This window comes from Littorina saxatilis, linkage group LG7 (genome assembly GCF_037325665.1).
Source record: "Littorina saxatilis isolate snail1 linkage group LG7, US_GU_Lsax_2.0, whole genome shotgun sequence".
NCBI classification, from domain to species: Eukaryota; Metazoa; Mollusca; class Gastropoda; order Littorinimorpha; family Littorinidae; genus Littorina; species Littorina saxatilis.
In genome coordinates this window covers 24,585,133-24,605,132 of record NC_090251.1, presented here as the reverse complement: position 1 = coordinate 24,605,132, position 20,000 = coordinate 24,585,133, and the positions used below count along the sequence as shown (strand labels likewise).

The 20,000-nt window shown below is 42.7% G+C and overlaps 1 protein-coding gene across 2 annotated transcripts in view; it reads right to left on the bottom strand.

Annotated features, from left to right (window-relative positions):
* Positions 1-20,000, bottom strand: part of LOC138971000 (myelin regulatory factor-like) — a 333,475-nt gene that overhangs the window by 296,719 nt on the left and 16,756 nt on the right. For both annotated transcript variants that reach the window (XM_070343596.1, XM_070343597.1), the window contains exon 2: positions 14,207-14,282. In XM_070343596.1, coding sequence (XP_070199697.1) covers positions 14,207-14,282 — 76 coding nt within the window. The remainder of the gene's footprint in view (positions 1-14,206; positions 14,283-20,000) is intronic.

Genomic DNA, 20,000 nt, shown 5'->3' with positions numbered 1-20,000 from the left:
ACAACATCAACGTTTAACCTACTTAAAGTGATATGCTACATGTACCAGAGGCTGACGATCAGAAACACCTTTGCTAGCAGACAGTGTACCTTTAACTTAAAGTGTAAGGGAACGCTTCGGTTAGCTAAAAAGTAGCGGCTAAGTGGCTGCTGTGTTTGTCCTCAGATTACGCTGCTGGAGATATCACCGATTCGAACCCAAAAGTATCCCCCTCCTCCCCCTAACCTAGCTGCCACCACCACCATCCCTACCCCACCCACCCCCGCCTTTTTTGTTCGCCTCCCTGGTCACCTATCTCAGGTGAGGGGTCAAAAGTCAAAAGTCAAAGATACGCATCTCCGCATCAACAATAAAGTCACACTTACCAAGTAACCACTGTCAATCATTTAAACAGTAGACACTACTCGGACCATTTTCCAGTGAAGCAACAAACACCTAGAGCAACTCCGCCCCTTCCCCTTCCGCCAAAAAGGGGGGAGGGGGGAGGGGGGGGGGCCAAGAAAACAAAAAAGACGGAGAACGAAAAAAAAAAAAAAAAAAAACAAGAAAAAAGACCGAAAAAACGAAAAAGAAAGCAACAAACAACTAGTAAACGAAAAAATAAAGAAAGAAAGATTTTTGGTCTCTGTTCAAGTACACGGTCTAACGGATGTTGTAATCAAACAGGAAGGCGGGCATCTTTAATTATTACTGACAACACTTGAGATATGCGATACGAATTTCAATCAAACCGGTAGCGGCAGTTACGATTAACCTAGAAAGGGTTCATGGCTGATCAAACGCCAAATCAATTACGTTTTGATAACCTATGAGCTGTGCTTGCAATAAACTGGGTAATGACAAATCCATGATTTTTCGTTTGTGATTATGTGATGCTTATTGCTTGTTCGACGTGTGAGTAATGTCAAATCAATGACGCGCAGATTAGAGTTTTGTGCTAATTGATGTTTTACGTTTTGTTTTGTTTTGTTTTCTTTCCTTTTTGTTTTGATTCGTTGTTTTGTTTTGGTTTGCTTTGGTTTGGTTTGTTTTGGTTTGCTTTGGTTTGGTTTGTTTTGGTTTGGTTTGTTGGCTCACGTAAGTGTAGCCTATGCGATCGTAACTTTGTCTGTCTGTGCGTGCGTGCGTGCGTGCGTGCGTGCGTGCGTGCGTGCGTGCGTGCGTCTGTGCGTGTGTATGTCTGTGGTAGAAACTCTAACATTTGAAGACGTCACATTACATTGACGTCACATTATGACGTAAGAGGGTTAGACGTCACGCGAAGGAAGTACTGACAGTCTCGGTCATTATTATTTTGAGCGCGCCGAGACTAGTTGGCAGTCGTGTCCTTGTAAGTAGGCTACATGTAGACAGACAGATCTAGATCTAGTGTCTCGCTTTCTTGCACAGTTTCACCTATGCTCTTTCTGTGTGTGTGTGTGGGTGTGGGTGTGTATGTGGGACGGAGTGATTGAGTTTGTGTTACTGTTTGTCGATTTCTTACGTGAGCCTTGATGGCTTCGCCTCTTGTTTTGGTTTGTTTGTTTTGGTTTGTTTGTTTTGGTTTGTTTGTTTCGGTTTGTTTGTTTCGGTCTGTTTGTTTTGGTTTGTTTGTTTTGGTTTGTTTTGGTTTGTTTGTTTTGGTTTGTTTGTTTTGGTTTGTTTGTTTTGGTTTGTTTGTTTTGGTTTGTTTGTTTTGGTTTGGTTTGGTTTTGGTATGGTTTTGTTTTGGTTTGGTTTGGTTTGGTGTTTGTTTGGTTTGGGTTTGGTTTGTTTTGGTTTGTTTTGGTTTGGTTTGGTTTGTTTGGGTTTGGTTTGTTTTGTTTTGGTTTGGTTTGGTTTGGGTGTGTGTGTTTATTTTGTGTTTTTTTAATTGGTAATTTTTTTTCTTGTTTTTTTTAAAAATCATTATTATTAATTGTGTGGTTCGCTTTGGGTTAATTTTGTTTTGTTGACTTTCTTACCTTCTGAAAAGGCGGGGCAGGTTGCTTGGGGAGGGGGGGGGGTGGTCTTGTCAGCTCAAACGATCCTGCGGCGGACGTGACGACACAGGACCCCCCCGCCCCCACAGACTGACCACTCCCCTGTCACTGGCTCAGACACTTGACAACAGCGCCGTCATGAATACAGTCTGCAAAGTGACCCACACAGGTGTGTCACACGCCATCACGGTCAAAACCACCACTGTTTACACACACACACCTCTGCTAGCTCATGGCTAAGAGCGTGGACACAGTTCGAAGTACAGTTCAGCCACAGACCCCCCCCCCCCCCCCCCCCCACCTCCCTTTTTTTTAAGACCCCACGATTTAAGACTTATTCCTTTTTTAAACCCCACGATTTAAGACTTGCTTTGAGACCTTGCTCTCTCACATTTTCTGTTCATAGCCTCTGCAAGCGCACCTCCGTTTCAAGACAAGCGACTTGTCAGGACCTGCTTTTCTCCGATTTTGGGAGGACTTGACAGGGGGTTCCACTGTCACTACAAAGTGCTTGCTTACTCCTACGTTGAGCTTTGTATGTAACTCCAACGGTTAACTTACAGCCTGTCACTGACAACCCCCACTACCACCCCCATCCCAATACCAGCATCCGCACTACTGCAAATTTCTGAAGTGTCTGACAAGATGATTTACGATTGAAAAGGAATTTACACGACGCATTTTAAAGGACATAAAAACAAGATCCGTAAAAGGGACACGTCGAAGTGAAGCAAAAAGCACGAAATTGAGTTGGCAGCGTTGTGAACGCTAACAATAAGATTTTTTTTTTTAAATATATACAATTATGGACACGCACTGAATAACAAAACACAGGGCACGCTGCGTCACGGTGTATTGCTGCGACTGATAAGAGTTGTCGATGTGAAGTGGTCTATACAACAGTCGTTCGTGTGTATCTGCTGCCTCGTACATTATCTTATTCCTCGTCTATCTCACACATCAAATCAACCGTCAACAGATGAACGCACGACTGACTCCGGCTTAAAAATGGCAATCATGCAAATATACGAGTGTATTATTTTTTCATTCATACGCAGATCTCTCAGATTCATGACTGTTCCGTTATAAAAAATAAAAAAATACCTACAAGATCCGTAATAACCTTCTCTGGCTGTCCTTTAACCACCAGGTCGCAAAGATATATCCATTCTTGACTTTTTTTCTCTTTTTTTAGAACGTTTTTGTTTCTTTTTCAAAAGCCAATGGCCTTCTTTTACTGCTTTGGACATACAAGCCTGCCGAAATATGGTTCGATGCCGACCATTCTTTGCGAACGAGGCCTTTTATGTGAACAACTTCGGAGTAGTATAGCTAACAACATTCCTTTGTGGCGAAAAAAAACACACAAATGTGTTATATTTTATTTTGATGTTGTCTGCTTAAACTTTAGACCGGTTGCAGAAATCAACATAAAGCATTAAGAACAAAAATAATAGCACGTATCTACTATTTAAACTTACAGACTCTGTGTACTTTTTGTGCTGACGTCATTTCCTCTAATCCCTTTGTGACGTCAGTTTATTTTCCTGTATAAGCTAGATGTTGTCCCCACCAGTATCTCTGCCTCTCCCTCTCCCATAAAGCTGTCAACGTGTCTCCGAACAGCAGCCATGACACTTCATCCAGCGTCACGTGTTCATTAATAACACACAGTTTGACACCTCTTGGTACTCAAACACAAACACAACCGTACACGCTTCTCTGGACGATTTTGTTATGCAAAGGTACCAGAACTTGATGAAATCGCCAGCCAGTGAGTTCTATACGGGTTTGGATTGCAAATAGAAGTCTTTTTTTTTTAAATAAAGCTATTAATACACATGTCACTGGGCCGGATATGTTGACTCGTTTCTACGGCCATATTGATAGTGTTGATGAGATCATTCCTACCTTACAGATAATACTAGTTTTTAAAACATAATAATAAAAACACCTTGCGCGATCAATCCGGCTATGAGTGTGTGGATGTGTGAGTGTGGATGCGTGTGTGGGTGCGTGCGTGCGTGCGTGCGTGCGTTCAGTTCGTGCGTGCGTCTGTCTGTCTGTACTGTCTGTCTGTCTGTCTGTCTGTTTCTGTGTGTGAGTGTCTTATTCTGTGTGGCATGATTGATGATAAAATAAAATGTCAGCGCGGCATATCACGATCAAGCAATAAAACAGGACACTTTTTTTTTTTACAGCTGATAGAGAAAAATGAGTGATGGTTTGCCAAAAGGCAGGTGCATCCACAGCCAGGTGTAAGGAAGACGAACACCTGAAGTCTAGGGTGCATAATGACACATCTTAAAGGTATGAGTTTCTTCCACTGATCCCGTGTAAACCATCATGTACACCACCACTGATCCCGTGTAAACCATCATGTACACCCCCACAGATCCCGTGTAAACCATCATGTACACCCCCACTGATCCCGTGTAAACCATTATGTACACCACCACTGATCCCGTGTAAACCATTATGTACACCACCACTGATCCCGTGTAAACCATCATGTACACCCCCACTGATTCCGTGTAAACCATCATGTACACCACCACTGATCCCGTGTAAACCATCATGTACACCACCACTGATCCCGTGTAAACCATCATGTACACCCCCACAGATCCCGTGTAAACCATCATGTACACCCCCACAGATCCCGTGTAAACCATCATGTACACCCCCACAGATCCCGTGTAAACCATCATGTACACCCCCACAGATCCCGTGTAAACCATCATGTACACCACCACAGATCCCGTGTAAACCATCATGTACACCCCACAGATCCCGTGTAAACCATCATGTACACCCCCACAGATCCCGTGTAAACCATCATGTACACCCCCACAGATCCCGTGTAAACCAACATGTACACCCCCACAGATCCCGTGTAAACCATCATGTACACCCCCACAGATCCCGTGTAAACCATTATGTACACCACCACTGATCCCGTGTAAACCATCATGTACACCCCCACTGATCCCGTGTAAACCACCATGTACACCCCCACAGATCCCGTGTAAACCATCATGTACACCCCCACTGATCCCGTGTAAACCGTCGAGTACACCCCCACAGATCCCGTGTAAACCATCATGTACACCCCCACAGATCCCGTGTAAACCATCATGTACACCCCCACAGATCCCGTGTAAACCATCATGTACACCACCACTGATCCCGTGTAAACCATCATGTACACCCCCACAGATCCCGTGTAAACCATCATGTACACCCCCACAGATCTGTCCAGGCTTTTACATACATACATAAGTTAAGAACATCCCTCCGCTTGGACACATACCAACAATCTACGGCCTGTCGCCTTTCTGGGCAGAGTGAGTATTTCCTGTTGAGGTTATAGTAGATGTTCGGACATAACTCTCCCTGGTTTATATGGGCTGTGAAAGAGTGAACACCCTTGTTTTTAGTTGGACAAATAAATCCACACGTGCTCCTTGTCTGCGTGTGTCCAACACACCCCTCGCTGGTGATTGGCTCGTGAAATGTTTGTCCCAGTAAAAGCAAGGGTAGTCACTCTTTCACAACCCATACAAACCCGACAGACCTATTTTTAAAATTCGTCTAGTTCACAAAAGATGCCAGAACAATCCCGCTCTGCACGAAAAGCAGCTAGGATGTTTGACAGGCGTGAAAAGTGACAAGGGCCCCGGTAGCTCAGTTGTCAAGGTGTTGTCGTTTTTGTTGTTGTCGTTGTTGTTGTTGTTGTTGTATTGGCTATTCGGTACCCGTGGATAACAAGCTGTATAGGAATCTAAGCTTGCAGCTCAAAACACAAGTGCAAGTCTGCGAGCTCTTCTCATGGTAATGAAGAGTAGCCTATTTGATTTGTTTCCCAAAGGTTCGAAATGTACATGACTTTTAATTTCTTTACTGATTCGTTGATTTTTTTGTGAGGCGCTTAAAACTATAGTAAGATTTGCGCCATGTGAATACCCTCATTATTATTAATTATCAATTATTATTATTATTATGGACCAAGCCATTCAGCCTTGCGAACTGGTAGTTTACTTTACTGCTGTGTGTACGACCGCCAGCAAGCTGCACCAGGAGGGTTTCGAAACTGTGTTCGGGCGTGACCAGGTCAACCTGTCCTCAAGCTACGATCTAATGGGGGGGGTGGGGGGGTGAAAACATTTTGTATAACCTCGCTCCGCCTGATGTGATTACAACCGACAATGCAAAGATTAGCTGAAACCCCCAAAGTCACCCAACCGTGTCCCGTGTCTACGAGCAACCTCTTTGCTTTCCTCTCAAGCGTGGCGACGGCCGAGAAAGCGACAGTTGGTCTGATTGCCTTTTTCAACAAAGCATGCACTTTATTTGCTCAGCCGAGACGCCGTTCCCGTGATTAGTCAAGTGTGGCGTTTCAAGTGTATATACAGTATGATTTTGAGCAACTCCGCCTTCCTTTCGTCCTCGAGTTATTAGAAACACATCATAAGACAACTGAACGTCTAGTGGTGCTCAGTGGTAATGGAGTCAAAACGGAAGTCCACAAATGAGTCAGCGGTCCGGCATTTCCGCGCAGATTTTGCGTATGAAGTTATTTCGGAATTTTCCAAACCGCTCGGTTTACTTAGCTGAAGGAGCCCAAAATCGACCAATGCCGCACAAACAGCCATAGACGATTACCGCTCGACAGAATTTTGTTTTTCGTTCCACAGATTCTACAGATTTCTGTATTAAAGTTGATACACGTGTATTATCTTCACACAACAAAAATAAAAAGAAACATGTACATCAGCCATGGCAGATCATTTTCAAATTGGGCAAAACGGCAGAGGGTAGTTTAAGGTACTTGTTCAAAGTTCATCTAAAACATGTCATTGGCCACCGCCGCGTGTGCCACACTGAGAAAGGTATGCGGTGTTCGTTATTCTTTAGAATAGAGAACCTACCATAAGCATGATAACTTGTCAGATACATTTATAAAAGCTTACATGTGAACAAGTCCCCGTGAAAAAATGCATGAGAAGATTTACTCCCTTGTCGAAGAAATCCGCGTCACGAACCATAAAGCAGGTAAATAATTAATGGTATACCTTCCTTCTCAGAGCGAGTTCACATCATGTTTTGAAGTTTTATATTACTCAAAATACAAGGTAGAAAAACACCTGCGTCTGCTAAATGCAGACTTTGAAGTAACCAACGCCAATAAATGCTTTACGCGAAGAGTGCATGGCTGAAGAATGATCGCTGCCATCGTATAGGTATGATTTGACGAACTAATTCGGCATACACACACACACACAAATACGCTCACTAACTCACTCACCCACTAACTCACTCACGCATTCAGTCATTCATTCACTCATTCCATAACTAACTAACTATATTTCGAACTAACTAACCATCCAACGCATTACACATTGCAGGCTGAAAACACGCGTAACAGGACCATTCACAGTGTTATCATCGAACTTCATCATGTACATAGATCTCTATCCCTTCCCTCTTGTCCAATCCGTCAGTGTCAAACGCTCTGTGTGTGTGTGTGTGTGTGTGTGTGTGTGTGTGTGTGTGTATGTGACAGCTTGCGGATGGATGACTGGTTGGTTGGTTCGTCACTATTGTTAACCGTCTCTGAAAGAAAGAAAAACTCGCCCTTGTAACCCCACCCCCCCCCCCCCCTCCCCCCTAGTTTTGTCATTTTCTTCGTCTTTTGTCTTGCTTGATACTGGGTATTGCTTTCTCGATTTCCGTCTAATCCTGTTCCCTGTTCTTTTCCTTTCATTGTTTTTGTTCTCGCCCTTTTTACATTTAGTCAAGTTTTGACTAAATGTTTTAACGTAGAGGAAGGAATCGAGACGAGGGTGTGGTGTATGTGTGTGTGTGTGTGTGTGTGTGTGTCTGTGTGTCTGTCTGTCTGTCTGTCTGTCTGTCTGTCTGTCTGTCTGTCTGTCTGTCTGTCTGTCTGTCTGTCTGTCTGTCTGTCTGTGCGTGTGTGTGTGTAGAGCGATTCAGACTAAACTACTGGACCGATCTTTATGAAATTTGACATGAGAGTTCCTGGGAATGATATCCCCGGACGTTTTTTTCTTTTTTCGATAAATGTCTGTGATGACGTCATATCCGGCTTTTTGTAAAAGTTGAGGCGGCACTGTCACACCCTCATTTTTCATTCAAATTGATTGAAATTTTGGCAAAGCAATCTTCCACGAAGGCCGGACTTCGGTATTGCATTTCAGCTTGGTGGCTTAAAAATTGATTAATGACTTTGGTCATTAAAAATCTGAAAATTGTAAAAAAAATATTTATATATATATATATAAAACGATTCAAATTTACGTTCATCTTATTCTTTATCATGTTCTGATTCCAAAAACATATAAATATGTTATATTTGGATTAAAAACAAGCTCTGAAAATTAAAAATATAAACATTATGATCAAAATTAAATTTCCGAAATCGATTTAAAAACAATTTCATCTTATTCCTTGTCGGTTCCTGATTCCAAAAACATATAGATATGATATGTTTGGATTAAAAACACGCTCAGAAAGTTAAAACGAAGAGAGGTACAGTAAAGCGTGCTATGAGGCACAGCGCAACCGCTACCGCGCCAAACAGGCTCGTCACTTTCACTGCCTTTTGCACTAGCGGCGGACTACGTTCAGTTTCATTCTGTGAGTTCCACAGCTTGACTAAATGTAGTAATTTCGCCTTACGCGACTTGTTTTAAATGCTTTCTCAACTGCATAGACGTCGTGAGCGCAGCAAACGCAGCGTATCTAATTACCACCACACTCCCCAGTGATTTACGCAGTCCTGCATGCGGTGCGCACACGTTTGTTCGTTTAAATTGACACGGGACACCATTACACTAGCTGACAGGGTCGCGTGTGGACACCTTAAAGAATAAATTGATTGGGAAGTAAAGGTACATTGTCCGGAAAAGAGACCCACAAAACATCAAACAACAGCAGAAACAACAACAACAACAACAACATAATTTACCATTATTATTTTGACATTATTTCAAACTTGTTATATTAAAATCGTCCGCCAAATTTCATTTGCTTTTAAGAGTACGGTCATAAGCCTAGCTTGTTGTGCTCCATGTTCCTAATTTCATGTATGCGGCAATAGTACCAATGAAATTTATTGAATAAACTTGTTTAAACCAACAACAACAACAACTTTCGCAATATCACCGTTACACTATGTGACAGGGCCCCGTACGAGCGTACACGTTAGCTAACAAAGTGGCTGTAAATTAAAGGTACACTCTCTGCACAAACAACAAACAAAATTAACAACAACAAACAACAACAGCCACAACACCAACAACACCAACAACAACAACACCAACAACAACACCACCAACAACAACAACATCGATATTCACAGCAACACCATTACATTAGTTGACAGGGTCCAATGATTGTGTACAGTACACGTAGCAGGAAAAAGAAAAACAATGGGTAGCGCCGTACTGTATGGCAGCTCGCTTTCCCCAGTGAGAAACCAGCCCAAATTTTCATGAGGGTAATCTGACAGGACTGTATGAAATATCATCCTTATTTTTATCCTTAAACCTAACAAATTCCGGCTTTTAAATCCAGTGAGAGAGCGTTCCCAAGGACGCATGCTAGGCCTATCTATCTTCTTCCCGTCTTAAGGCAACAACAAAAAATAGTCTGTTTACGGTATCCCGACCGAGCCTATCTTTTCGCGCGACCCTAGACTTTTTTTTGGCATTTGGGGGAGAAATTTTTTTTTTTAAAGTCTTTGTTTTTTGGCAAAATAACTTAAAAATATGTTTTTTTGGAGATTTTTTTTTTTTAAATACCGACCTACCGACCCTATTTTTGTGCCTATGTTACCGTAAACAGACTATTTTGTTGTTGGCCTAACCATTCTGTGAATCACCACAGATCTGTCGAGGCTTTGACATGGATTAAGATCCTTCTTCCATCTGTACACCAACCAGAACTCTGCAGTCTGTTTGCATTCTGGTTTTTTTTCTCCAAAATTAATGTTGAAACTGACACCTTCTTCGGTCTCCCGTCTTCCCACCGCCAGTCCCCACCCACCATTCTCCACAGCCCGCCCCTGGGATCACGTGACAAGAAAAAATATTGGAAAAGACAAGAAAAAGGTCCTACAATGGAACCTACCTCTCAGACCCCCCCCCCCCCTGATTTAAGACCCACACACACACACACACACACACACACACACACACACACACACACACACCTCCACCACCATCACCCCCCCCCTCCCCACCCGCCCTCGTTAAGACCTTGTCTTCAAACATTAGCTCTTCCTTGGAGTTTGTACATTAATCTCCACTTTAAGACCCCGTCCTTTTGTTTGGATTCTTACACCCCCGGTATAGGGGTGTGTATAGGATTCGGTCGATGTGTTTGTTTGTTTGTGTGTTTGTGTTCGCATATAGATCTCAAGAATGAACGGACCGATCGTCACCAAACGTGGTGAACAGGTTCTATACATTCCTGAGACGGTCCTTACAAAAATTGGGACCAGTCAAACACACGGTTAGGGAGTTATTGGTGGATTAAGATTCTACAAGGACTTATAGAGGGACATATTAATGGTCAAAGGGAAATAACCTTCTCAGTTGGTGGCAGTGAGAATGGTAAGGACGGGGGTGTTTTTCCTACCTCGGAGGAATTTCTTGTTTTGTTTGGTCTTAAAAGAGGCCTGTATTAATCTGGTCTCTCATTTTCTCTGGATTCCAACCCCGAACCTTCCCACACGCTCCCATCTTGTTCTGAATAACCGCCTGAAGAGTAACAGCAAGCAACCACGCCAACTAACCAGTCTGGTGAAACGACACTAGTATTATTTTGGTTTTCTTGTTGAAAATTACAGAGGACCAACAACAAGAAAGCAATTAAACCAGTTTGTAGAAAAAACGCGAGGAGAATGTTTGGCTCTTGTATGACATACAACACCGAGCCTTTTAGACGTTGAAGGATTAAATACACATTCAAATACACTGAAATGCTTTGCACAAGTAGAGCAGCAAATCTTGACGACAACAACGAAGTAAAACGAAAAAGAAAAAAAACCGAATACAAAGATAAGAACATTTTTCGCTTTTATCTCAAGAAAACACTTTCTTCTAAACAACAGCGTACGGTGTCAAAACTTGTCTTGCATGAAGGTATAAGGTGCTTTCATGAAAAAAATATGTTCAAGAAAAGAAAAAAAAAGTAGAGCAGCAAATCTTGACGACAACAACGACGTAAAACGAAAACAAAAAACGTTGTGTCTACATGAAAAAAATATGTTCAAGAAAGGAAAAAAAATCCAGTCCACGGCAGAGATACAGCTGTGCCTTCTGTGACATCAACACGACAATACAGACACACCGCACAAAGACCAAAGAGAAGTAAAAAAAAAAAAAATTAAAAAACAATCTGGCAAACTGACCGATATTTGGTATTTCATATACATATACAGGGGCGGACGAGGGGGGGGGGTTGGGGTTTCCGGACCCCCCCCCCCCCCCCCCCAGCCAAAAAATAAAAATATTTTTGTGGTTTTTTTTGGGTTGAGTTTCAATTTTTGGGGTATTAATCAGTGACAAAATCTGTTGCCTGAAACTGGTAATGATCATCCTCAGAATGCACCAGATTGCACCATTTTGCATCCTTTTTTTCAAAATTTTCCGGGGGGGCATGCCCCCGGACCCCCCTAGCAAGCTAGGCGCTTCGCGCCGTCGGCTCGGCGCTTCGCGCCTTCACACCCATATCTTCACAATATACTTTTGGAAACCCCTGGGGTCTGAAAAACAAAGTAAAGTAAGTGCTCTAGATGCGTACGACATACTGTGCAATAGAGTAAGTGAGAGTTATGCGGTACGGAACGCGGATCGTATCAACTGATGCAGGCAATTGATGCATCCAAAACCACGAATTTGATGCATCAAAAGGATGCATCAGAATTATCGGGTTTTCCCGGAAAGTGCTGAGCAAAAAGCTAAATTTGAACCGGAATACGAAGCGAAACGAACTATTTCTAAGCCTCTTTTGTACGCGCCATTCCCAATCCCACTACCAGCAGGAAATTTTCCGAAATCATGGCAAGTGTAATTGACGGTTTGGAAGAAGCTGTGGTTCAAACAGTCGGGCACAAAGACGGCAGGACGGGCGAGAAACGAAGGAGAAGGAGGTGCCGACGGCATCTGTTTATATTCGTCAAAATGTCATTTCAAGTTTTTCCGTGCTCGGGCATTTCTCACAGAAAGACCGGAAATGAATGACCTTTCGCATGCATACACAACCGAAAGTGATGCATCAAAATGATGCATCATTTTCTGAAAGGATGCATCTTTTTCGTATCGGATGCATCAGTTTTGGAAAATGATGCATCCTTTTTGAAAATGATGCATCCTTTTGTGAAAATGATGCATCAAATTGTGAAAATGATGCATCAAATCTTGGTTTTGGATGCATCAATTTGATGCATCAGTTGATACGATCCGCGTTCCGTAATGCGGAACCAATCTCGTGGCACTTGAGAGTCAATCAATCAATCAATCAATCAATCAACATGAGGCTTATATCGCGCGTATTCCGTAGGTACAGTTCTAAGCGCAGGGATTTTTTTTAAATTTTTTTTTTTATGCAATTTATATCGCGCACATATTCAAGACGCAGGGATTTATTTATGCCGTGTGAGATGGAATTTTTGTACACAATACATCGCGCATTCACATCGGCCAGCAGATCGCAGCCATTTCGGCGCATAAATATATCCTACTTTTCATGGCCTATTATTCCAAGTCACAAGGGTATTTTGGTGGACATTTTTATCTATGCCTATACAATTTTGCCAGGAAAGACCCTTTTGTCAATCGTGGGGTCTTTAACGTGCACACCCCAATGTAGCGTACACGAAGGGACCTCGGTTTTTCGTCTCATCCGAAAGACTAGCACTTGAACCCACCACCTACGTTAGGAAACGGGGGGGGGGGGGGGAGGAGAAAATTGCTAACGCCCTGACCCAGGGTCGAACTCGCAACCTCTCGCTTCAGAGCGCAAGTGCGTTACCACTCAGCCACCCAGTCCCAGAGAGTAACACGCATTGAAATAAACAAGCGATTTTTATCCTCAGGAGTGCCAGGAGATCGGTTCCGCATAACTCACTTACTCTGATACACATGTCCGCTTACTTCCTTTTGTTTCTCAAATCTCAAAATAACGATTTGTTGCCTCATTTTGTTAAAGATGCTTTTCAAGGGGATTTCTTTCTTTCTTTCATTCTTTCTTTCTTTCTTTATTTGGTGTTTAACGTCGTTTTCAACCACGAAGGTTTATATCGCGACGGGTTCCTAGGGGATAGCGTGTAGCAACAAAATCGCGATTTAATTTTTTTCCCCTTTTTCCTGCATGCGTGTACTCGTGTTCCTATGCCTTTCACTGTGACCATGGAATCTTTATCGTGCGCATGCGTGCACACGGGGGTGTTTGGACACCGAGGAGAGTCTGCACAAAGTTGACTCTGAGAAATAAATCCCTTGCATAACTGGGGGGGGGGGGGGGGGTCGAACCCACGCCAATAGCGACAACTGGTTAGATTAAACCGTTAGAACCAAAGGCAAGGCCTGCGCAGATAGACCGATTCATTCCGACGCACAGACATACACAGACGGGAAAAAAGTCAAAAAGAAACAGGCGAAGGAAGAGAGACAGACACAAACAGCCTTAAAGAAAGCCAGTGACAGATTAACTGAGACAGACACACAAACGAAGACATGGAGAGTACGTATGTGAGAGAAAGGGGGGGGAGAGAGAGAGAGAGAGAGAGAGAGAGAGAGAGAGAGAGAGAGAGAGAGAGAGAGAGAGAGAGAGAGAGAGAGAGAGAGAGAGAGAGAGACAGAGAGAGACAGAGAGAGAGACAGAGACAGAGACAGGCAGACAGACAGACAGAGACAGAGAGACAGGCAGACAGACAGACAGACAGATATAGACAGACATACAGACCGACAGACATCGACAGACAGACAGACGAACACATAGACACAGACAGAAGGACAGACAGACAGACAGACAGAAACACAGCGAGACAGAGGCAGACAGAGAATGTAAGTGAGTGTGACAGACAGACAGACAGGCAGACAGACAGAGACACAGCGAGACAGAGACAGACACAGAATGTGAGTGGGACAGACAGACAGACAGACAGACAGAGAGCACACAAGTAAAAAAAACCACCGAAACACAGATCTACTCACATGGAGCCATCGCTGTTGAGGTAATCCTCGATCGGAAAATCCAACGCTTCGTTGTCTATTCCTGCCAGCTCGTGATCTGAATAAAACACAATTACAAACAGCTATATTCAATGCATGTGACACCCTAATTGTATCAAGAATACAAAGAACATTCTTCGCTTTTATCTCAAGAAAACACCTTCTAAACAACAGCGTACGGTGTCAAAACTTGTCTTGCATGAAGGTATAACTATAAGGTGCTTTCAAAATGTAGATAGATAAATACGTAATTGATATAAAATAAAGAATGAACAATAAAGAAAGAAATAGATAAACAAGTGAATACATGAACCAATATATGAATAATTACATCATCAAAATAAATGCATCAATCAATTAATCAATCAATCAATCACTCAACAAATAATTGATGAAATAATGAAATCATTAAATAAATAATGAAATAAATAATGTTTTTCTGAACTCTCGTGCTTTTTAAAACTGTCACGCTCAAAGGACAGAACCTGACCGAGGATGCAGTGAAACGGAATTTGACAGGTCACTGCTGTGAAAAAAACATGCACCCGGCACAGTAGAGAGGTCAGAGGGTTGCATTACTGAGGCTCGTTCAAAGTTTAAATTTACCCATGTTTGGTCGTATCACTCAAAAATGTACAAGGGCGGAGCGAAAACGATTAGGGATAGCTCTCAACCCTTGTAACACAATATAGTACTAATCATTTTGAAAAACTTTTCTTCTTCAGCACTATATAAAAGTTGCTGAGATGTTTTTAAAATAATTAAAAACTTCCTCCGCTAGCCCCTCGGCCGGACTATACAGCTTTGCAGCACTCGTATTTTGTCAGCGTTATTTCTGTCGCAAAACTCGTTTGTCCTGTCGCAATTATGCAGCGATCGCCAAAAAAAAGTTCCCCGCGCTGATGGTGATTCCATCGTGCGAGAAAACAACGAGGTAATTGTGCTCAAACCCGTTATGTATTACTACACGAGTGCATGTCCGCGTTGCCACGTGCATTCCCGATTTTTGAGTATATATATTCTGAGAAATTATCAATTTCACAGACACGTATTCGTTTAGGCTACTTGTAGCTGGATGTGACGCTGTCTTTGTTCACACTTGAACAGATACACTGGAACACCATCACCATCACCACAACCACCCTCTCCATCAACCCCCACCCCCCTCCCTCCTCTCCGATCCACATCCACATCCACATCCGCCCCCACCGCACTTGAAATATTCGACGACTCTCGCCATCTCGATTTGGAGAAGTCAACACATTACTCGGCTTGCTTCTTCATCCTTTTCTTTTCATTGTCTCATTATCATTATGAGAGGACAGCACGTTTCGCCCTGAAGTCCGGACTGACGATCTAACAGCGAACGACAAGAAGAAGAAGATTATCATTATTGTGCCCGTGCACTACAAAGACCACGAGGTAGACGTACTTCGTTTCGTTTCTAAATAATTATTCGTTCCGTAAACTTACTGTTCCTGTTGACGGTTTTTTATTTTTTATTCAACCTTTTCAGACATCCAAAGATCTTAAATCGGGGGGCCCTACACCTGTATTTATTTTATTTGTAGAAATGAACTTCCTCAAGTTCCTGTGATTCTTGGGTGATTCTTACAATCCAAAAAATGGCAATAAATATCTCCATATTTTCAACAACAAAAACTGACTATGGCGCTGACGTCGGGATAGCGACGATTTTACTTTGGCCAAACAAAAATATATGTTGGTTTAGGGTAACGTGATCTAAAAAGCTCGGGTCGGTAGGTAGGCTTTTTTTCTTTATTTTTTTTTTCTTTTAGATTTGGTTGAGATTAAAGAAATTTACTGTGGTTCGCAAAATGTGCCAAAAGTTGAATTTTTTTTTGAGAAATGAAAAAAAAGTTTTAGGATCGGCGGTAAAAAAAATAGGGTCGGTCGGGTCACCCTAAACCAACATATATTTTTATTTGGCCTTACAGGCAGGCGTGGGGGAAGTTTCCGGCAAAGAAGTTGGCCCCAAAAGCAGTTTCCGCTCACCACGTATCGCCACTAATCTTGGAATGTTCAAATTAATTTGTCTAGTGACAGAATGTTCACTTATACTGTATAACTTACCAAAAGCAAAAAAAAAAACGCGTCGCGAAAATGATTTCAGTGGAACCCCACCGATTTAAGACTCCCTCTCTTTTCAGACATTATTTTATTAGGTTTAATTGCTCAAAACCTCTGTACGTAATACCCCCATTTTAAGACTACTTCCTTGTTCTGACCTGATTTTCTCGGATTTTCGGAGGTCTTAAAAAGGGGGGGGGGAGGGGGTCCACTGTAAAAGGTAAAGATCAGTTCCTTCCCGCGCACCGCTTCTACAAGATCCCGTTCACCGCCACATATCTGTCCAGGCGTTCACGAGGTACAGTCGAACCTGACTTTGCGGCCACCTCTCCAAAGCGACCACTTGCCCACAACGACCACTCTGAAGAATCCCAGACGAGTTTTTCTATTTCAAGAAAACAATTCTTAAAAGAGAAAAACCATTTTAAGAAAAATAATCTTTGATGCTAAATTTATTGCCAAATATTTCTCGTTTCCGTACAGTTTTCTTACCATCCTGACGAAGGCAGTCTATCTGCCGAAATATTGATCCCAAAAAGTACCTAACCTGGTAACTGGCGTATCTTCTTTTTATTTTATGAGTTTTTCTATTATAATAATTCACCTTTCCATAGCGACCACCTGTCAATAACGACCTTTTTTGGTCGGTCCCTAGGATGGTCGTTGTAGACAGGTGAGACTGTTTACAAGCAACACGCGCCAATGATCAACAGCCAGGCTGCTTCTTGTGCATTGTGGGCACGTTTTGTTGAATTGATTTTGTGAGTGAAATCTGTGACAATCTACTTTATCAATTCAGCAAGAAATATCCACTCTTTACATGAAGCAGTCAGGTTGTTGATTGTGGGTATTGGTCCAAGGAGAAGAATAATTATGCTTGTACCTTGTAAACGCTTGGCCAATTGGCCAGACTTGCCTGTGTCTGTGAGCATGATAGGTTGCGCATGAAGGATGTAATATTTAAGTGAAGAAATAATTCCCACATAATTATAACAGAGTTTTGAACAAGCAAAAAGGTCGTGACGCACTGACAAATCCAAGACATGGTATAGCCTCTACGGGTGACCAGCAGAGGACGTTTTAAATTATTTTAAAAAAAATCCTATCAACTTTTGCATAATTTCTAAGAATAAAAGTTGTTGAGGACGATTAGTGCTATCCTGTATTAAAAGGGTTAAGCACTAAAGTCAATAGTTTTTGTTGTACCCAGGTAAAGTGTGACAAAAAAAGGGTCAATATTAACACCGGATGAGCCTCAGCGACGCATAACGCTGACGACCTCCTTGGCCAGCCAGGGGTGCCGTGTGAGCACGTTTTTCACAACAATTCTGTAATATTCCTCTGAGCAAGACAGTTAAATCAAAAAAACAAATACAAACACGAGAGTTCAAATGAATATATTAGACTTTGAGGTAAAGCGTGGGGGTCTTTTGGGGTATACATTTGATGATTTTTCTTGCAATTTCGGGTAATTTCACGTGTACAGAGCTTAAACCACATCAGATAGAAACTAGTACTTTTAACAAAAAATAGTACTACTCGCCCTCAACAACTTTTGTTCTTAAACACATATCAAAATTCAATTATTCATTTTTAAATAATTTAAAACGTCCTATATTGGTCCCTCGAACAGACAATACGCAGTGCAGTTCGCGTCAGAATGAAGCACCGATTTAAAACATACTACCGATGCTGTGTAAAGTGATACTGTGCAATGTGTGGTATAATATATTTATGCGCACTGCACCGTGAGGAGTCGTACAATGCGCAGTGAGGATCGTCTTCTTCCCAGGTGTCGGCACTGACAGGGACACAATGTCTCTTGTCTTGGCTTTCTTCAAGTTGTAAAGCCATTAACATGACAACGTTTACTAGAGTATGATCTATATGCGACGTAAGGCTTAAAAACAGTGTCTAGATACGGTAACCAGACCTAGCCTTTTTTCCCTGCAGACCCTAATTAGGTTTTTTTCCGTGAACAAATAAAGGTAGAAAAACAGTACACACACACACACACACACACGAAGAACACACACACACACACACACACACACACACACACACGAAGAACACACACACACACACACACACACACACACACACACACACACACGAAGAACACACACACACACACACACACACACTCACACACACAATATGTCTAAAATACTGGCCACAGTCTTACTTTACTCGAGCGAATTTTAGAAAATAGTATTTTTACTGTTGCCGCAAAGAAAATTGTTTCCACGAATCCGCGGAATCTCTATCTATGCAAGCTTTGGCGAGATCAGACTTGCTTAATAGATTTTTGCGATGAAAATTCATTTCAGCTAAACCGAAAATTAGGTTTGTCGTGTGTTTTCTCTCCCTTTGGGTATTAGACTTGTTTAATTATTAGTTAAACTTTTTAAAATGGTCATAATCCATGTAAAACAATGAGGTGTTCGTATCACCTTGTTAAACCGGACCTTGCTTTTGAGGACGATCTACTAACTGAAACTTTACTCTATGTGTGTGTGTGTGTGTGTGTGTGAGTGTGTGTGTGCGCGCGCTCGCGTGTGTGTGTGTGTGTGTGCGCGTGCGCGCGTGCGTGCTTGCATTGAGGGCAAAGGTAAGGGGGGGGGGGGGGAGGTGGTGCGAACAAACGACACAGAAAGCGAGGACGGTGACACAAACACGAGCCGTGGGAAGCTGAACAAGTGGAGCGAATGAAGCTCTCCTATCTCGCGTCACCTTCCACGCGGATTGTTTCCCTTTCTGATGAGTGATTAAGGCCCTTGTTTGCACTTGCAATGACTTATCGATAAAGTGGGGTGGGAACACCCTACTTTTCCTCCCATTCCTTACGGGGGTTTTAACGATTGGAAACTATGTTTTGTGTCCCGCAGCATGGGAAGAGTGCGGAGGGAAGCCGAGGCCTTGACTGGGGATGGTGTCACAAGAACCTGCTAACTAAAATCCAATTAGTCAATCGTGACAAATGCAGAGTTTGAACACCACAGACTGATGAGCTGTGAAGGCATAGTGTTTCCGGGCATACAGTTGTGAAGATTAATCCACCTACCTACAACCCAAACATCAATCCACCAATGTTGAAACAGCGTGACGATGAGAGAGAGAGAGAGAGAGAGAGAGAGAGAGAGAGAGAGGGGAGGGGGTGGGGAGAGGGGGGTCTGGGGGGGGGGGGTGGGGGGCAGGGGGGAGGGGACTTAATACTCAAAGACAGTGACAGGAAGACTGCGACAAAGACAACAAGAGTGGTGGTGAATTCGGGTCAGATGAGCTTAGGTTTTCAGTCAATGCTGAACCGTTTGAAACTCTTAAAACTTATGTATAATACATATATATACCCCCTTTTTCGCAAGAGGTAGGAACCTGGGTTTTTTGCTGTGACCGTGTGTATCCCACTTCCAAGCTACACACCGAGTTTCAGCTCAATCGACCCATACAAACTAGAGATCAAAGTGCGAACAGAAGGACAGACAGACAGACAAAGAAACAGACAGACAGACAGACAGACAGAGTGAAACGTATACACCGACATGAGAGAGATCGACCCAGAGGAGACACAGCGACAAAAGAGGGATGGGGGAGACCCCACGATAAATTGAACCCCACGAAAAATTGAAGACGGACGCACTGAATAATTATGCTGCTTCCATTGTAGTTTACTCGTGCCATTACA